The 21362-nt window shown below is 40.4% G+C and overlaps 1 protein-coding gene across 1 annotated transcript in view; it reads left to right on the top strand.

The window, feature by feature from the left end:
* The window catches only part of LOC136875882 (lactosylceramide 4-alpha-galactosyltransferase-like), a 100962-nt gene extending 79850 nt beyond the window's left edge, over nt 1–21112 (top strand). The window contains exon 4 of the mRNA XM_068228238.1: nt 20723–21112. Within this exon, the coding sequence (XP_068084339.1) occupies nt 20723–20992 (270 nt within the window). The 3' untranslated portion in view covers nt 20993–21112. The remainder of the gene's footprint in view (nt 1–20722) is intronic.
* Nucleotides 21113–21362: the final 250 nt, after the last annotated feature.

The following is a 21362-nucleotide window of genomic DNA, read 5'->3' as shown; positions in this document are numbered from 1 at the left end:
AGTACGCGATCTCAAATTAATTTCCCTCTTCAAATCCCTTGACATATCCCCAAAATACAAATATATATCACAAAATTACACTCTTGACATTTACCGGTAATAATTTCCGTTGGCTTAAATGCGCACACTCCTCCCAAAATGAACCTATGATATGCTGTCATTCAGAACAAATTCTGAATTTATTCGAGTCCCACGTTGCGTCGACACATTGTAACATGTTCCTAAGTCGCTGACTAACTTTTACAAACATATAAAACTGCATTTAACTTGAAAAATCTGAATATTTTCATTTCAAATGGAAATTATGAAAATTAACATTCATTAAATAAAATACACACTTGTTGGACCTTGTACTCGCACTTACTTGTTACCTGCTTACTTACACATACGTTATTTGAAGGGCGCCAGCTGTCACTCAGTACAGCAATAATAGAATGAGACTCTTGACTATCTCTAGGGTGTGGGGTAATAAGCTTACTTTTGACAACATACCATATAAGTTCTGGGAAAAGGAGATTGGCGTTCGGTTTCCCCATTAATTTTGAGGTTAAGATATTTTACTTTCAAAGAAATGAAACTATGAATTCGTTTGATAGAACAATATATATTCTTTAAATAATATATCAAAAAATAGTGAGTCTTGTTGCGATAAAACAGATGAAAATATGAAATTATGACATTGCAACTGACAGAAACTAGGCATGAATTTAGATTCTTCTTGACCGGACATTTAACAATTTATACGAAATATTTCCCTCACTGATTCACTTGACTGTACCTTCAACACTTTGAGTGTAATTACGACGTAATCCATTGCTCTGGTGTTTACTGTAGATGTGTCACGCCTAACTCGGTGATACATCCTTGCGACTGCTTCTTCTCCATATCATCTGACTTCTTTGTAAGTCAATATGGTATGACCTCTTGGCAGGTCCAGGGTTGCCCTCTCTGACTCCTTGGTAAGCCTTGCGTCCGCGTCTTCCACTAAGTGACGGACCAACCATTTGGTCTCACTCTCTCAATGACCAATAATGGCTCACTGAGTCTTCACCATCTCTCGTTCACTGGCCAACTAAGGCCTCTTGATCTAGTAGACTACTTCACTGTACTGCATCCGTATAAGTAATGACTGACGCTACAATGTGCACCCACCTTATATAGACGTTGGCTGACACAGCTACGTAATCTCCAGAAATAACAATGACATACTCCCACCTACGCGACAGATATTACATACAGTGGTGAAATAGCCCCGCGGCTATGACACCGTGCGCGCATATCTAAATAAATACAATGACGTAGCCATGGCGCGGCGATGACTTGGCAGAATCTCCACTGGTATAGCAATATAACAACGTCACTTCCAATCTCTGATATATACAACAATTCTCACTGTACAGGTATTGAGTGTTATACTACACATACGTATATATGCATACATCTAAGTGCAATCTTGCAAGCAACAGGCAATTGCAAAATTGAATAAAACGGATAATTACAATAATAGTACAATATCACAGATAACATAATAATAATACTGACATAATAATAATAATAATAATAATAATAATAATAATAATAATAATAAAATACAGATAAAATCATACAATAATAAAAATACAGATATCATCTTGTAACGGGATTTGAACCGTTACAAAGTTAAACATCACAGAGAAAACCGCAATGTCGCTAACTGCACAGAAGAGTGTGAATACGTAGTTCGTGAATGGGAGTTGGAAGATAAAGTTATCACTGTTTCCACTGCCAGAGCAAGAAATATCGTTCTAGGAGTGGAGAGAGCAAAGTACGGCCATTTTCGGTGTGCAGCCACCTCAATACAATTAAGTTTAAATAAAGCATTCAAGGATGCTATGTGAATCCGATTAAAATTCGATTAATCGATTAAAGGCATTCTGTTAAACGATCAAAATTGTTAATCGATCGATAATTTAACGAAAATGAAAGATCAAAGGAGAAGCCTGGAAAAACCTGGTCTGAAGACAGAAAGGAAGCCCGCTGCAAAAGAATGAAATGCACGCCTTTTAAACACATTGCGCAGTACTAATGGGCCCATTCGCATATAATAATAATAATAATAATAATAATAATAATAATAATAATAATAATAATAATAATAATAATAATAATAATAATAAAACCAAGAGAAGGCTGGAACAACGTGGTCTGAAGAAACAAAGAAAGCCCACTCTTAAATAATGAAAGAAATATGGGCTCAAAGAGAGCATTCATTCGGTTTTTCGCTTGTCAGCCAGACCGCTAGCGCGAGAAACAAAGTGAACGATCGGCAGTGTCATTTCGTGAATAACAATTTTTCATGGCGCGTAACACTCGAAGTCTTCGATTAGTTTCCAAGTCAGTACTCGAGGACCAAAAATATTTCCGCGTGGAAGACTTGTAATAATTTTACGTCAAGGACTTATAAAAAAAATATCTCGTGTTGGGGACTTGTAAATATCTCCAACTTGAGGACTTTGTAATTATTTCTACGTTTACGACTTTAACATTCGTTATTTCTGCTTGGAGTGTTTGAAGAATTCCAAGTCGGTATTCGACAACTAATCGAGACAGTGCTAGAGACTTACATTTGAGAACTTGTTTATATCTACGGAGTAAATATTTAAGTTTGTAATTTTGTACTACGAGTGTTAGTTTATTACCCCCTAGACCTTACTTGGGACTTGTGAATCTTTTTGCGCTGTGACTGATTTATTTTGCGATGTGAACATCGAACTCAGATAATTTACTGCAGCGAGTACTCATTAATTGGTCAAGACGGCATTTGGAAATTTGCATTTATTTTTGTTGTGTCTCATCGGTTGTTGTTGGGTTTTTTTTTCTGTAGAATCGACGGACTTGTGTTTATTTCTACGGCCATTTATTCACTAACTTAAACTATGTACTCCGAGTGTTAATAACTTGTAAATGAAATGTTCTTCGTTCAAGCTTTACTTGTAGACTCTCTGTAGAGACAACAGACAATTTCATCATTGCTTGTGGACTCTGTTTAAACGGAACATCTGTAACTGCGTTCATCTTCGATCTTCCGGCTGGGGAGTACAACTTACTCGGTGACTCATTACAGAACTTCATTGTATCCATGGTGAATGCTGCTAGGACTACGGTTTCTATTGTCATTGGTTACGCTGGTTGAACTACTTGGTGTCCATGGTTATTGGTAACTTTGAGTGGTCTAGGTAGTGCTCGGGGGTGTTAATTACCTCATTGTTGCACAAGCTGACGAGGATATTAACTGCAGAGGCGATAGTGAACAAACTTATTGAGAATAAATCAACAGTTGATATAGAACTCACGTTTATTAATTATGTGCTTAATTTTTTATTTAACCAAGTATGTTTTATTTTTGTTTGTTTACATATTTCCTATATTCGGCGGTATGCTGTATTCTACTTCTTAGATGTCTCCTCTCCACATTTTCCATCCTTACCACTTCTATCAATTAGATTCTCATTTTCATCAGTGCCCCCTAGTTACTGTATTCTACTTCGAGACAGAAATTGCCCGGTCATTAAGGACAGCGGTGGGACTGGAACCGACATTCTCATTAAGCCTCCTTTGTTCTTCCACTAGTCCGTAACTTAACAGAAAATTTTACATGAAATAGAAGTCTGGAAAGCTTGTAAGATAGTGTGTCGTTCTCGTTTTTAACGAATAAGATGCGTCCCAAAATTTTGAAGAGTGTTACATAAAAAGTGATAGAACTGTATTATATTGCAACTTTTGTGTGAAACCCTTTACCTGCAGATATTCGTTCGCAAGTTACGCAACATAACACTAAAGAAGTCGACTCAACGTTTGCTTCCCGAAATGCAAGATGAGAGACCTGCTCCAGCTGATATACCACTTAATAAACTACAGCCTCCAGTGCTACGTGAAACCATGACGAATAGAATACCTAGTGAGATCACTCACCGAGTTCAAGCGCGCTCCCGCAGAGCGGCGCTTGTGGAGCCTAACACCAAGGTCAGCTGTTTTACCAAATACAACACCCAATTCCTTTGACTTTAATAAGAGAACACACGAGATGAAATGGAACTTTACGAAAAGCGAAAGAAATATTGTGCTTTACATACTTAAAAAAAGTTTGTAAACAGAGCACATACAACATTAAACATACACCAGATTGCAAATAACACTGACACTTTCCTCAAATAAAGTAAATTACTTAAATTACCCCCAAGACTAGTTTGAGGCTACTTTTGTTAGTTTATAAGTAGACTTAGCAGATTGTCGAGCTTGAAGATCTCTGCGGATTTCTCTCGCTCTGAAGAAGAATCGGCACTTTAAATAGTGGTAGACCAGTTTAGGAATAATGTCCAAAGTGTGTTCAATACAACAGCCAGCTCCTGATGGCACAACTGAAATCGCCTCAATCGAGTTAAGGCACTCATAAAAATTATTGCCTCACATCGACCTAAACGAGCTCAGTTTTTAATGAATTTTCCCTTCAGCCTGGAAAAGAATGTCACACACACTTGTAGATGGACGTGTTAGAAACCTCGTGCCACATAAATACATACATACATACATACATACATACATACATACATACATACATACATACATAGAGGTGTAACAATAAGTTATGGCCAAACTTTCAGGACACATCCCTCACACGCAGAAGAAGAAAATATGTTATATGGACATGAGTCCGGAAACGGTTTATTTCCATGTTAGAATTAATTTTCTACAACTCTACATTGTACATTGATCACGGGAAACACACAGGAACAGGACGTACCCACATAATCATAAAATGTTTAAAATGCCTTCCGTTAGCATGCATCAACCCGCCATCAGTGCATCCGGGTTCAATCCCCCTGTGGGTGGGGGCGGTAGAGTAACACCCATGATACAGGCTGCCTGTTATAAGAGCCCATTAAAAGAGGCCCTAGGGGCTCTTAAGTTTGGAACGTGGGTTGGCAACCACGGGACCCTTACCTGAGTCCTGGCATTACCCTCCACTTACTTGTGCTAGGCTCCTCACTTTCGTCTGTCCTTTCCGACTTCCCTTGGTCAACTGTTGTTCTTTTCCGAACCGACGGTATTAGAGCATTCGAGGCCTAGGGAGTCTTTCATTTTCACGCCCTTCGTGGCCTTTGTCTTTCTTCGGCCGATACCTTCATTTTTCGAAGTGTCGGATTCCTTCCATTTTTTCTCTCTGATTAGTGTTACATAGAGGATGGTTGCCAAGTTGTACTTCTTCGTAAAAGAATAATCACCACAACCACACCTTCAGGACACAGGCTATTATTTGGTGTAGTTGCTCTATTGAGGTTATTCATTTGGATTCACGAGTGGGATTACAACGGTGAAAAGCTGTTTTCGTGTGTTTGACCCGATATTTCAGGACTTCTTCCTCTGATGCAATGAGAGAAAATTATACTTAAAATAAAGGAAAAGTTTGATTTTATCCGTATTTTTTTATCGAGAAATGCAGTGACTTCTTCATATTCACACAACACACTACACTACCAACTACCACGGCAACACGCAATAGTGATTATATCCCCATATAGAGTTAGCGTCAGGAAGGGCATCGGGCCGTAACACAGGGCCAAATCCACATGTGCCACACAGTTAGCACCCGCGACGCCACAGGTGTGGGAAAACCTGTAGAAAAAGAAAGAAAGAAAGAAAGAAAGAAAGAAAGAAATGCAGTGACATTATGACCGTCATACGTGATTACCCCACTTCTTTTCTAAAAAATCTAGAGACCTAGAGCTTCAGCTGCTTCTTGTAATGTTCCAACCTACAGGCGAATGATGTCATCAGCCGTAAAAGCTAAGCAGTCGGTGTCCACTGTTTTGGATCCAGTGCCCATTCTAACATCACTCATCTCGGGGGAGAGTCAGATAAGTCAGTTTTTTCGGTTTTTTAAATTTTTGCAGAAACCTGCTAAGTACTGTGCTTTCTACCCTTTGACACTAACAAGATAAGTCATTTCGTAATGATACTGAAGAAATAGCCACATTTTACTTCCATATTATTCAAGAATACAAAACAGTTCCCGGTAAGAACCAGGTAAGGGTTATATAACGCATACCTGTCTATGAAATGTCACTGTAACATTTGTCCCAAATGGAACATAATAATTCCTTTTACACAAATGAAGTGGAAAAATCTGCGGTAAATTAAGAAATATCGTCGTTACTAGAGAAATATCTAGAGAATATGTATGCGTACTTACGGGCCGTAGACAGGACTCCCTTATGTTGCATTCCGCTGCTCGTGCCGTCTTTTGTTTCTTTCTTGAGGTCCAGGGCGATCACCGACGAATGGGAGTGTTATGTCTGTGAGTTATCATTATCTTTGTCCATCTGACTAGCGCGGGCAGTTCAAAAAGAAAAATAGCATGTTCCCTGGACCAATAACTATATTACTCTTTTGTTGAAAGGAAAATAGCATGATCCCTGGACAAATAAATATATCATTTAATGAATGAGTTAGGACACAAAACGAGTGAGCAACATGAAGAAAACGACACCTAATTAATGCAAACAACTTCAGTGAGCAAAGACATCACACACGGAAGTGTTAGACAAACAAAACACATACGGAAGCGCTGCGACGTAGAAGAAAAAAAATGTTGTGAGGTAGTAAAGTATGTATCCATATCATCCTCTGCAAGTAAAATATTTGTTTGTTTTTTTCTAGTGGATTTACGTCGCAGGAGTTGGAATACCGAGCTCGATAGCTGCAGTCGCTTAAGTGCGGCCAGTATCCAGTAATCGGGAGATAGTGGGTTCGAGCCCCACTGTCGGCAGACCTGAAGATGGTTTTCAGTGGTTTCCCATTTTCACACCAGGCAAATGCCGGGGCTGTACCTTAATTAAGGCCACGGCCGCTTCCTTCCACTTCCTAGGCCTTTCTTATCCCATGGTCGCCATAAGACCTATCTGTGTCGGTGCGACGTAAAGCAAAAAAAAAAGGGAGTTGGAGGGAAGCGGCCGTGGCCTTAATTAGGGTACAGCCCCAGCATTTTCCTGGCGTGAAAATGGGGAAACCACGGAAAACCATCTTCAGGGCTGCCTTACTATTTCTTAATTTACCGCAGATTTTCGACTTTATTTGTGTAAAAGGAATTATTATGTTCCATTTGGGACAAATGTTACAGTGACATTTCGTAGATAGGTATGCGCTACGTAATATTTTGAATATTGTGAATAAAGTGGCTTCAACCAGATAAGTCAGTTTGTCTTATGTGTAATACTATGAATTCTGTTCTTATTGTGGACGTGAACATTATTATCTTCTAAATGAATTACTGGTAGCGATTTTAGATAGCTGCATTTGTTAAAGAGAAGTATTCAATCCTACTAGCTAACAATACAGAAATGTGTCTTGCACGCTTTGGTTTTTACTGGACTACATAATAATGCCTGGTCGGTATAGAGTCAGTTTCATTCGCAATCCAAAGCAGATATTCGTGTTTTGAATTAAACAAAAGCCAACCAAAACCATTATTTGAAACGCCGTTTCTATAACCATAGACTGGTTTGACATTTGGTAAAATCGGTGAATTCTTATTGTTAATAAAATGCTTCCTCTGAGTACTTGAATGTTTTGACTTATGTTGTGATTCGCTCGGATGAGTGATATCATTATTGGACAGTCTGTTTCTCCTCTTACGGTGACCTTTTCAAGAACATACTTGAAAAGAATGGACGAAAGACAGTCGCTCTGACGAACGCCATTCTTAATTTCAAAGGATCTAGATATTTTCTCCATGAATTTCACTTTTCACTTTTGTTTAATGTTGTTGTTATTATTAATTATTAGTATGTGAGGTATTCCTCTATGGAATCGCGCTCCATATCTTTGTAATTTGTGTACTTCACGTTGTACATGAAAGTGTGTTTTAAAATAAGAATTCCGTGTCGATGCAACCCAAAGTCCGTAGTTCAGTAATGATTTAGTTCCCAATTCTGAACCCAAGTTAATGGATGGAGTTTGTCGATGTGTTCGTTCTAGACTGGGCTGATACGTAGGTGGATCAAAAGGTTAGTTGCACTAACGCGCCGCAGCAGCGCGCTGTGTGTCGCAAACGTGGGCACAGCGGAGAAAGGGACAGACACTGCCCACATGTCTGTTAGGCAGGTCGCTGTGGTGTCTCGTCTAGTATTGTGTAAATAGCGCCCAAATGCAATGGCGCGTCAACTGGACGTTCACTCCAAATATGGGGTGCGTGCGACAATCCGATTCCTATGGGCCAAAAGGAAGAATTGCACGGACATTCATCGTGAAATTAGTGCTGTGTATGGGGAGCGGGCCATTCCCCGGCAAGGTATCGTAAAGTGGCGTCAGCAATTCGAAGCCGGACGCACGGATATCACGGACAACCATCGCGAAGGCAGGCCCGCAATGTCCAGGACCCGTGCAAAGGTCAACGGTGTGAATGCGATCATTAGACAGAACCGGCGCATTAAACTGAGAGAAATCGCGACGCAACTGAACATGTCGTATGGCAGTGTGTTCGCCATTGTTCACGAGGACCTTGGATATCGTAAGCTGTGTCAAAGATGGGTCCCACGTCTTCTCACCGATGAGCCCAAGGTACAACGTTTCCAATCCTCCCTGGCATTTTTGCAACGCTATGCCGCAGACGGCAACTGGTTTCTGCGGCGAATCGTCACAGGCGACGAAACGTGGATCCACCACTTCACCCCCGAAACGAAGCGAACGTCAATGGAATTGGTGCACCCCTCATCACAACAACGAAAGAAGGCCAAGGTTCAACCTTCAGCCGGTAAGGTTATGGCGACAGTGTTCTTTGACATGGAGGGTTTGCTGCACGTGGAATTCATGCCGAACGAGGCGTAGCATTGTCAAACGTTGCACCGGTTGCGTAAAGCGATTAAAGAGAAGCGCCGGGGGAAATTGAGCGCCGGTGTGATTTTGTTGCACGATAACGCAACACCTCACAAGGCCCGCCAAACGAGAGAACTGCTGCATCGTTTCAAGTGGGAGGTCTGGCAACATCCACCCTACAGTCCCGATCTAGCGCCATGTGACTTTCATCTGTTCGGTAAGCTCAAAACGGAGCTCGGTGGTCGACGTTTCGAGATCGATGAGGAGGTGAAGGCCGCTGTCTCCGAGTGGTTGCAGAACGCTGGAGGAAATTTCTATGCATCCGGCATCGACAAGTTGGTTGTGCGTTCGCAGAAATGTTTCGAGTCTCTTGGAAACTATGTGGAAAAGTGACGTTACAGTGTATGTCTTTATAGTCGTGTTGCTGTTGTATAGGTGGTGTAATAAATGGGCATAACTGGGAAGTGCAACTTATTTTCTGATCTGCCCTCGTAGATGTGTATTATTCAAGATTCTCCGTCAAAAGACGCCGACACAACGGTACATCGATTCCAGGACATTCATTTTTAGACCAGGACATTCTAGTTAACGTTTCCTGCACTCGCTTTCAAAGCATATCAAATCTGTATGCACAATGACTTCGCTCCTGTCATATAGACTTCGATTTTGTGGAAGATGCGGCAAATATTTCCCATACCGCGGCATGTTGTACACCATTTAAAGTAATATTTCAGCTAAAGTGGTTACTTCGAGAGTGTTCCTAATTGCTTTTTGTTGTCGCCCACAATCCTGTAAATGATTTACTATTCTATACAGAATAACATCATCCACAAAAAAGCCTTAGCTCTGATTCCAGCTCTTTACTCACATTTACCGGGTGAGTTGACTGTGCGGTTAGAGGCGCGCTGCTGTGAGCTTGCATCCGGGAGATAGTGGGTTCGAATCCCACTGTCGGCAGCCCTGAAGAGAGTTTTCCGTGGTTTCCCATTTTCACACCAGGCAAATGCTGGGGCTGTACCTTAATTAAGGCCACGGCCGCTTCCTTCCAACTCCTAGGCCTTTCCTATCCCATCGTCGTCATAAGAACTATCTGTGTCGGTGCGACGTAAAGCCAATAGCAAAAAATGAAATCACTCACATTTTAAACTGGCGTATAGGGAGGGACCTAGTGCAGATTTAACGCCCTGTAGGCGACCTGCGCTTCTATGAGGATGGGGCCCTACCGTAGATGATTTCTAATGATGGAAGACAGCACAAATATCCAGTCCCGAAATCAGAACCATTAACAAATGGAAGTTAAAATTCCCGACCTGTCCTGGAATAAAACCCGGGAGCCCTTCGACCAAAGGCCAGCACACTGACCATTTAGCCATGGAGCCGGACTTTACTCAGAGCATAACTTGGCGTTTCATTCGTCTATGCAGAGACTACGGCGAAACACATACCAGTGTTTTGTATCCCTAAATTAGCATTCCACCTTTCGTGATATATAGTGTATAATAGGGGGTCATATGGACATTTTTCTCACTCTGTGCAACAAATCATTCCTCGGCATCACGGCTTTTTTAAGCACAGAAATAAAAAAATTCTTACTATGTACGTATACTGAATTCCCTACATGTCACCAAAGACCCTAGCTCTTTATTTTTAACAATAATAATGTTATTGTTTTTACGTCCCACAAACTACATTCTGACGGTTTTCGGACAGGCCGAGGTTACGGAATGTTGTCCCGCAGGAGTTCTTTTATTTGCCAGTAAATCTGACAACGCGAGTCTGACGTATTTGAACACTTTCAGATACCACCGGACTGAGCCAAGATCGAACCTGCCAAGTTAGGGTGATAAGACCAGCGCCTCAACCGTCTAAGCCACTCACACCGGTATTTTTAACAAGTTGCATCATTTAATTCTCTACGTTCATTTTAATTATTGAAATTTCTGAAATTACCCGGATGTGTTGTGTTCATATAATGTTCCGATTTTGTTCTTTAGTTCAGTGTGTTCTTATGACCATTTTTACATTTGCTCTTGTTGAATGAGCATAATTCATGACGTTTCAAAATAAATTACCCGTCTTCCAAAACTTTATATTTAGTAATGCAAATCTGTTCGCATTTCCAAACACATTGCATACTATTACGTAAGTCTTCAAGTTCCGTTCACCACAATTAACAAACGTTCAACGTTTCCTGCACTTGCAGCATAGATAACATCAAGATGGTAACAGAATTCATCCCCAATGCGTCTGAGAGTATATTCAGTTACAAAATGCGCAGCGGCTGGAATTCTGGTTGTTAGCTCAACCACGTAGGCGGATAATGGTGGAACGTAAGCACAATATTCAAGGCATCCCCATAGGAAGAAACTACATGATGTGGTGTCTGGAGATAGTGAAGACGAAGAGTGTAATGCTAGGTCGTGGGGTCCTGTGCGTAACGTAGTCTAAATTAACTCAGTCTTGCTGAAATCTGTGAGTGTACCGGTTCGCGTCACCTATTCTTCGCTGTCGGTCTACTGCTACTGAGACAATATTATTCGTTACCATTACACTGGTCAAGAGACCTAGGACCTAGGCAAGGTTTTTATTTCACCTCCCCTTAGAAGGTGACGCCTTCTCTCTGGCCAGCAGTCAAGAGACTCGCAGTTTGCTGTCCCGAGAAGTGTTGTTACTGCTACCCACAAACGGTTCGGCGATATCGGAGCTGTTCGTGGTTGTGGTGTACCGTTAAGAAGGTTGTGTCAGCAACAGGACGGAGATATATCGGTACGGCGTTTATTATTTAATGTGAACTAAAGAAAGGCACAGTAATCTCCTCCAACACTAAAATGTTTCTACACATTCTGGTTATTAATGGCTGTTTTTGTTAAAATATTCAAGGCAACCCGATAGGAAGAAACTACATGACGTGGTTTCTGGAGATAGTGAAGACCAAGAGTGTAATGCTAGGTCGTGGGGTCCTGTGCGTAACGTAGTCAAAATTAAGTCAGTCTTGCTGAAATCTGTGAGTGTACCGGTTCGCGTCACCTATTCTTCGCTCTCGGTCTACTGCTACTGAGACAATATTATACGTTTCCATTACAATGGTCAAGAGACCTAGGACCTAGGCAATGTTTTTATTTCCCCTCCCGTAACGGCACTTTTGATACTATAACTAAACATTTAATCTGACGAATATGATCTATGGACATTGTTAATTCACAACACTGAATTTTTTAAACTGTCAGATGTTTCCAAATGCTGATCGTTGATCACTAAACAGTATTATTGAACACTCGCGTGTCAGAATATTAGCAAAGACTTGAACATAACGGGCTTCACATGATTGCTTTAAGACTATAAAAATATCTAGAGGTCTACAGGGTCTTTCACTCGAAGTGGGGCCGGCCGGTCGGCAGTCGGTAGATGGGCGAGCACATTGCAACTCGCTGAGCTTGGGGCCGGGAGAGCGCCCCTATGAATCGCATGTAAATAACAAGCACACATAATAACGCATAATCACAGTAAAATAATTTCTCGCCTTGTCACAGAAGATATTGAATATTGTCCTCCACCTGCATCTGCACAGTTCATCTAAGGAAATTTTCATTCATACGCATTAGTTCATCTACCTAGGCAACCTCTCGTGATATCTTGTTTGAGTTCATCTACAGTGTGAATATGAGAGAGTTGGTGGCAGTAACTGCAGACAGGATAATAGGGCCTATCGTTTTTCAAACCACAATCACTGGGCAGAGATATAGTAATGACATTGTCGTACCATTCTTTAACAATTGATGGACAGTGAATGCCAGTCTGGATATTTCCAGCAAGACTCGGCAACCGCGCATACGCCTAACGAGTCATGAAGTTAATGAGGAAATTTTTGACAATAGAGTAATTAGTAAACCGTTGTGACCCTCAAGATCCCCAGATCTTATGGTTTGCGATTTTTATTTACGGGAAAATTTGAAAAATAAGCTTTATCAACAAACCCTCACACTGAAGCCAGAAATGTGTAGATGCAGGTGTAAGAGATTTCAACATCTTCTGTGATAAGGTGAGAAATTATACTTTGATTATGCGTTATTATGTGTGCTTGTTATTTACATGCGATTCATACGGGCGCTCTCCCGACCCCAAGCTCAAGCGAGTTGTCATGTGCTCGTCTGACCGGCTCACCCTCCTACCCGCTGTGCTTCACCGGCCGGCCGGCCCCACTTTGAGTGAAAGACCCTGTAGAACACATGCTATAGAGACAAATAAATCAACTGTTACAAAAATACAAAACTGCATCTATTTTGTGTGTTATGTGTGTGTGAGCAATTTTATTTCATATTGGTTAATGTAGAGTGTAATATTTTAATTCCTTTAAAGGTGTGAGTGAGAGCGTGTGTGTTAGCATCTGCTAAATTACAAGGTGATACAAAGGGCACTAGGAAAGTTTTGCAATGTAAATGAACGCTTTAGATTTTTCAAAATAATTTTCACCACACTCAATACACTTCTCCATATTGAACCCATAATTCTACGATGAGAAAATTATTTTTTATTTTTCTCAATATTTATTTCAAATAACAAGCTACTTTTATTTGTGAGAGCAGCCATGTTGCATTTTCAAGAGCCAGGCTGTCTCGTGGGAACGAACTCACCCGTGGCAAACTGAGCCGCAAGCTCGTGAAATACCGTGACACCTCGGTGGACTTCGAGTACTCAGTAAATCTCCAAATTCATGGAATTCTTCGTAACGAGAGATTTTGGCAACACAGTAAATACAGAAATAAATAATCTAAATTATTCTTAAACCCTACGTGAAGACAGAACCCCCAGGGTAAATATAAATGCAGTTAAGCCTAGGTACAAATCTGCGCCCGATCAGTGGACTAGCTCCACGTGCCAAGGTCAATGGATGAAGAAAACCCGCGAAACGCCCGGGCAGAAATAATTTATTTCACCTGTCGCGAGTGTGGTAAAATTATGAGATTAACATCTAAATAAATCGCAAGTCTGTCCAGAATTCTGGAACAAGTTTCATGAAAATCGGTTATTGGACGCGAAATTAGCAGATTGCATAATCAAGCTTAGTGGTGTGAGTGGCGCCATCCCATAAGACTATGAAAGAAACCCCCCTCTGCATATTTCTCAGTGTCGGTCTGGTTTCTGAAGCAGCGGAAGCTCACGCCCGTCGTCGGCAGAAAAGTGCATAAGGCTGATCTCCAAATAACTTAGTACATGTTCGTGGCTATGGTTCACATCTACTGTTAAAAATGGAAGGTGATAGAAATTTTTCTGAACTTTCGCCGACAAAACTGTGAAAGCATAGGCGTCTGTTTAAATACACCTCGTGTGTGCTGGAAATTGTTAACGGAGTCGGGAAGCTAGTCAGAGTAGTTCTGATATCGTTATCTTTGGAACACCTGTTGTATTAGGGTGAATGAAAGCCGAGTCTTGGGAGAAGGGAGACAGTTGCGGTCGACTGCAGAACGAAGGAGGTTTGCTGTACAAAATCATAACGAAGGAAGTGCGTGATTTGTGTTGTCATTTAATAACGTGTGAAAAGTCAGTATTTGTAGGATATATATTTTTAAGAAGATGATGTTCCTTGTAGCCATGTGCGGCTAAGCACGAGGGCAGCTGGCTAAATGTAGCGAGAATATTTGAAGATGACATCAATGCAGGTCTGTCTATATTTTGTATTATGTTGTAGTTAGACTGTTGTTTGTCCCAACCAATTTTTCAAGGCGTGTGTCGGGTTGATATTTGTAATTATCAGGCGAAAAGTGTTATAATTTTGGTCAGCGTGTGAAAATCTTTAGTTTTGTAAAATTTCACATCAAGAAACTATAAAATGCGACGTTTAAATATTATGTTAATGTTCTATGAGATATTGTTCAAAGTGAGGAAAATTAGGAAGGTGATAGTGATAAAGTAGTCGTGGCGAATCTCTTAATTAAAAATATCGTTTGAATTCAGAAATTTTTGTCGAAATTAATAATAATAATAATAATAATAATAATAATAATAATAATAATAATAATAATAATAATAATAATAATAATAATAATAATAATAATGTCTACCGCGGGATAAAATTTTCCTATGTTAAAAGTGCATTTAACAAGTATGTTTTACCAGGATTGCAGGCATTTAGAAAATTTCCAGTGAAATCCGATAAAGTTATGTTTTATTCATGGGAAGTAAAAATTTTGTGACATCGTGTATGTCGATGATAAGGAAAATCACGGTGTGTTCTTGTATTCTCGAGGTCCGAAAGTTGTAGTAACAGTAAAATAAAGAGGTGTATTTTATAATGGTTATTGTTTTTCACAAGAGGATTGAAATTTGAAAAGGGTCTTGAAATATAAGAAAAATGGATTAAGAGCGAAGAATTTATATATGTTGAGATGAGAGTGGTAGAAATATTGTAGATGAAAGGGAGCCTGGATTTTAATACCGCCGGGATAAGGCGAGGAGAATGAGTTTAGAGACAGGCTATGTTTGCCGAGGAGAATGGAATGTTGAGACAGGCTGTATTGTGGCAGGCTGTAGGGTATTCCGCTAACAATCCGAAAATTGAGACGACTACTGTGTGATGCACTTCATTGCGCATGCTGAGGTCGTGTTTGAGTTGGGAGATTTGCTCACCACACAATATGTATTTTCGAGTTCACGTTGTTTTTGTAACGAGATAGAGACTTACTGCATTTTCCGACTTGCGTTCATGTAATAGTAAGAGACGTTGTTCCGGTGTGTGTTATTAGTCTGACCAGCTATACAACTGAAATGTCAGGGTTTGTTTGAAATTGCTAGTTAGCTTGATGTGCCAGGGGAAGCGTATACGACCCAATGACCGCCCGACGATAGAATTATGACGTCACATGTTATCCTAGGAGTATACTGATGGTGAGACGTCCTAGTTCACGCTCGACGATAGAATTAGGAAGGTATTGTGTACATAGAGATTAGTGTTAGGGTGTACAGACTTTAAGTAAGCCCGACGATAGGTCTGGGATGTCAGCTGTACATACTCAAGTCTCAGATTAGATGTTTTTGCGTAGTGCCATGACCGAACGTAGTGCCTGTAGTAAAATACGAAATATGAAGAGAGTTAGCTTGATAATAATGAGGCCAAACTTGCTCGCAGCCCTCAACAGCTGGAAGGTGTTGACCTAAGATTACGGGACCCCTGACGGCGTGCATAATACGGGTTGTCCAACATTGGATATCGAGCTTATGGGGATTGAACATTTTACTACAGTTCTCCATGCGTGTTGAGTTCAAATAACTTCGATATTTTATTTTATTTTACGGAACTAAGTATTTGGCGTTCTCCTGTTCATTTTTGCTTTGATAGTGTGCATATTGACACTCAATGTATTAGTGTGAGACTTGAGTTGCGAATGCGGTTTCGATTCATCAGCCAGTAATATTATTTTTATTTTCAATTTTGTCGTCCTTGCATTTTATACGTACTTTGAATTCGATCAAGTGATAACGTTGTAAGTAGTGTGTTGGGACAAAAAATAAGTAGATGGATCTGTAATGGTAGTCATTGTTTAAGAAGGAAAGAATTCCTTAAGATTGTTGTATTTTTCAATGTGGACTGGTAATTTTATTAAGCGTAACGTAACCATTTCTAACCTGAAAATCGGTTTGATAATAATATTTTTCAAGTGATTTACCACTTTTTAATTAACTTCAGTGTTTGGCATTTCTTCTAAATGCGTGATGAATAAGTGTTTCCCGCATTTCGCAGTTTTGTTCCTTCAGAACGTCGTAACGTAAGATCCTCGCGGATCATGGTGTTGTTGGTTCCTTCTGAACAGCTGTTTGGGTGATGCACGTTTAGCATCGGGATTATTTTATCACTTAAGGGTGTCATGAATGACAAATACATGGTGGAATTTTATTTCAGTTGTGAATGCTGCTGTTAACTCGTAGTGAACACCATGCTTTCCCATCATATTTCGCAACCTATCCAAAGCAACTGATAGTCAATTTGGTTCGATTAAGGGTCCATTCGGCGGGTGTTCCGTATCCGAAAGGGTATTCGACTGGTGGATAACCTTAATTGAGAGGAAATCAGGCGTTCTACTTGTTGAAAGTCAGATTTTCCACGGATCGTGTGGATTAATTCTCAGTTCTTGTTTGGAGTAATAGGTGCCCAGTTTTCAGGTTTTTCCTTTTTCAGTTTTTTAGTTTCGCTGTCCACTAATTTATTACTTTCCCCGAAGCAACTCTTCGATATTGTGAGAAATAAATCAACGCTGTGCAATGTGACTGCGCTTGAAACATTCAATAATAAATAATTTATAATTTTTTTATTTCAATTTTTTATATAAAATAATAATGTTGTCGTGCCATTTCGAATTTAATAAAAGTTAGTAAGCACATAATTGCTCCCCATTTCAAGTAGTTAGGCTCTCTTCTGAACCCCATCGTTTGGTTAAGATCGTGACCGAATTTCTTCCCGCAACGACCCAAGATTTAAGAGTTCAATATTGCTCTGCTGTAGCAGCTGTGGCCCACCAACGATGGAATGGTAAGTTCAAGGGTTCAATATGTCGAAACCAATCTCAGAACCAACTCTACCACTTTTCTTCGGTTACATTTTCACACTCTTGATCCCATGCTGCCAGAAGCTCCGCGTCGGATGCAAAACGCTGCCCTTTCAGCTTTATCTTCACTTCTGGGAAGAGTGCGAAGCCACATGAGGCAAGATCTGGACTGTATGGAGGGTGATCAAGTTCAGTCAACCCTGATTTGGCAAGAATATCCATTGTTACATTAGCACGATATTCTGGAGCATTGTCTTGATGCAAAAGCCAAGTATTGAGCCGTGACCTTGGACGGAGCTGCCTGAGAGCCTGGATGACCTGAGGCAGACAAGTCTCGCTGTACCGCTTCGCAGTAACTGTCCTTTGTGTTTCTAGCACAACCCGAGTCAGGATGCCCCGTTTAGTGAAGAATACTGCAATCATCCTTTTCTTCACTGACATTGACTTTCGCACAGTCACAAGAGTACCCTTAACTTCAAACAGCCACACCTTGTTCTGGGATTTTGTTGGGACATCGTAATAATAAAGCCAAGTTTCGTCACCTGTGACGATGCTTTTGAAGTTACGCCAAGTCCCATTTTCAAACTGTTATAGTATTTTTCGGCACCATTTCACTCGATGTACCCTTTGTTCCTCTGAAAGTGAATGGTGCACCCAAAGGGAACAAACCTTTCTAACATGGAGATGGTCGTGAAGAACTGAATGAATAGCTGGTGCAGGTATGTAGAGGGTTTCTTCTACCTGCCGATAAGTCAAACGCCTCTCTTGCTGCAACATTTTCCTCACAGCTTCAATGTTTTCCTCAGTCACTGATTCAGAAGGTCGCCCACAACAAGGATCGCCTTCAACGCCAAATTTTCCCCTCTGGAACTCTTTGTACGAGCGGAAAATTGTTGTCCGATGTGGACAGTCTTTCCCTAGCACAGGAGTTATTTCCTCCAGGCACTGGTCAACAGTTAATCCACGAGCAAAATTGTAGCGGATACTTACTTCGATATTCACCTTTTATTTAGACCACACTGAAATCTTAACTTGCTTTCAATCCCACTGCTTGGTAACAGCTAGTTTGAAGGTCGCTCCTTGCAGTCTTCTAGATCGGTTTTCACCCCCCCCCACACACACACACTTTTCATCCCTCACCATAACAGGAGTGTCCAGCCAACCGTTTTTGCGTATTGCAAAACGTTCCTAGTGCCCTTTGTATATCAGCAGAAAAGTATTGTAAATGTGGTTGAGTGTAAAAGAGGGCCATTCTGCCTAACTTCGCCACTTGAAAGAAGACAAATAAATAAATAAATAAATAAATAAATAAATAAATAAATAAACCGGTTAGAAAAACAGACAGATCATCTGATTGGCGAGTACCAAGCGGGTTTCAGGAAAGGTCGATCATGTGCAGAACAAATATGGAACTTGAAGACGATATTAAGGATTCGCCGAAGTGCCAGCACGATCGTCACCTTTGTGGATTTTAAGAAGGCGTATGACTCTGTGGACAGACAGACAGTATTTGATACCCTAGAAGAACTCAGAGTGGACAAGAAGACCAGAGCACTTATCCAGCAGACCCTCACAAGTACGACCTCTAAAGTGAAATTCCTTGGAGAAATATCTGAGCCTTTTGAAATATGTACGGGCGTTCGTCAAGGTGACAGCATCTCCCCTATTCTGTTTAACTTAGTTCTAGACAAAGTTATTAGAGAGTGGGAAAAGGATATCAAGGGTGTGAACATCGGAAATTTGGGAAGCAAGGTCAATGTGAAATGTTTAGCATTTGCTGATGATCTCGCAATCATTACTAAGACCAAGGATGAAACAAGGTATGGCATACAGAGACTACACAATATAGCATCAAAGGCAGGCCTCCAGATATCCTACGAGAAAACCAAGTACATGGAAAATCTACGTCAAAATAGCAAAAGAACTCCGCTAGAAATGGAAAACGGCACAATTTCACAGGTGCCCTCCTTCAAATACCTTGGAGAAATTATACTACCATCAGGATTAGACAGTAGTGCCAATGTAGAAAGAAACACCAAACTACATAAGGCATACAGACTGACGTGGAATTACTACAACAAAAGAGTCATATCGCGTAATGCAAAATTACGACACTACAAGACAGTTGTATTGCCCGAAGCTTTATATGCCTCAGAAACCATATGCTTAGGTGGTCACTCTAAAATTACAGAAATTGAAAAGCAGGAGCGGAAAATTCTCAGGAAAAGTTATGGTTCTACGAGAGAAAATGGAATGTGGATTAAGAGGAAAACAGCGGACCTCTACTCCTTCACCGACAGGTTTACTGATGCTGTACGGAAAAGGCGCCTTAATTTCTATGGCCATATCTACAGAATGAACAGCGACAGACTAACTAAAAGATTATTCAAAGTAATCAACTCAAAGAAGGTCAAAATAAAATGGCTAGAAGAAACTAAGGCGGACCTCCAAGAAATAAATATTACAGACGACATCATGGAAAATCGTGGAGCTTTTAGAACCAAAGTAGCTAATCATAAATTTAGGGAGAAACCAAAAAAGACAACTGGTAGGAAGTGGTCGACAGAACGCAAGATGCAACACAGTGCATTCATGAAGAGATTTTGGGAGGATAAGAAGGCACAAACCATCAAACCAACTATCAAGTTCAAACGCGCTCTATGAATGGGCATAACGAAGGAAGAAGAAGAAGAAATAAATAAATAAATAAATAAATAAATAAATAAATAAATAAATAAATAAATAAATTAAATAAATACATTCATTGTTCCATATTTGCCCTATGTCGTGCCCTCCCCTCCTGTTAAAGGACGTGCCATGTACCTAGTTGTACCTATTGATATAACATATTATCCGCACACTTTATCTTGGTGCATTTGTGTACGGGGGTGAGGAGTGAGGAGGAAGCTGTCCCTGTATCGATAGTGCTGCCTGGTGCTGCCAACTGAATGAAAATGAAATCTGAATTGAATCGAGAATATGATCGATGGATATGAAATTTCTAAACCCTTATCATCTTAAGCCAACAACTATGTCACATACACATTATATAACATTATAAAACATTTCTCTATGCGAATATTGTTCCTAGCATGAATTCTATACTTTGGCTTTGTTGTGTAAACAACAACAGTACTAGTACGTTAAGTGTACGCCAGATGTCGCACAACGATGCTTAAGCGATTCATAGTTCGTGTTTCAAAGGTTGCCAGTACGAATCTCGAAGATCGCCGAGGTCGACCGATTCAGCACTAGAGTGTAAATGCACCAAGATAAAGTGTGCGGATGATACATTCCAATATTTCAATATTAAATGGGGAACATTCTTGTTTCAGATTCGTAACATGACGCCAAAACGATGCCGGAGATTCACCGTTCATCCGCCGTCGGCGTTCTACCCGATCCATTGGCGGAACTGGAGACTGTACTTCGATGAGAAGGACGCAGACAGGACGATGTCCAAACTGAACGAGAGTTTTACGATCCACGTGTGGAACAAATTGAGTGTGGCAGAGAACATCACTGTCGGGTCACGGCAACCTTATGCCCAAATTGCGAAAAAATTTTGTCCTAAAGTGTATTCGCACTGTGGTAAAATCTTTTGAAGAGAGCGGCGGTGCTTTCCTTCCTCAAATATTGGACACACGTCGTTACGAAGTTGTTCTGCTTTTCAGATTCATCCACATCTATTCTTTGTCGGATCCAGGAAGATGCAGTGATGAGTGTTTGCACATATCACTGGTGCTACAGTGCTGCGCCTATACACTTGTTTTATATAGCTAGGTTTTCTACTCAAGAAATTTCTGGGGGGGGGTTTCTTATTTTATTTTAAGACAAATAAGAATGTAAGTTACTGAAATACGCACATTAATATTCTTTCGAAAATCTTTATTTTTGAATTTGACTGACACTGTCGAATTTTATCTTATAATTCATTGTTAAAACATGTCCTTCGGAAATGATGATACGGTGTTG

This window comes from Anabrus simplex, chromosome 6, assembly GCF_040414725.1.
Source record: "Anabrus simplex isolate iqAnaSimp1 chromosome 6, ASM4041472v1, whole genome shotgun sequence".
In the NCBI taxonomy this organism is placed as follows: Eukaryota; Metazoa; Arthropoda; class Insecta; order Orthoptera; family Tettigoniidae; genus Anabrus; species Anabrus simplex.
The sequence above is the reverse complement of the archived record's forward strand: the minus strand, read 5'-3'. Positions and strand labels throughout refer to the sequence as shown.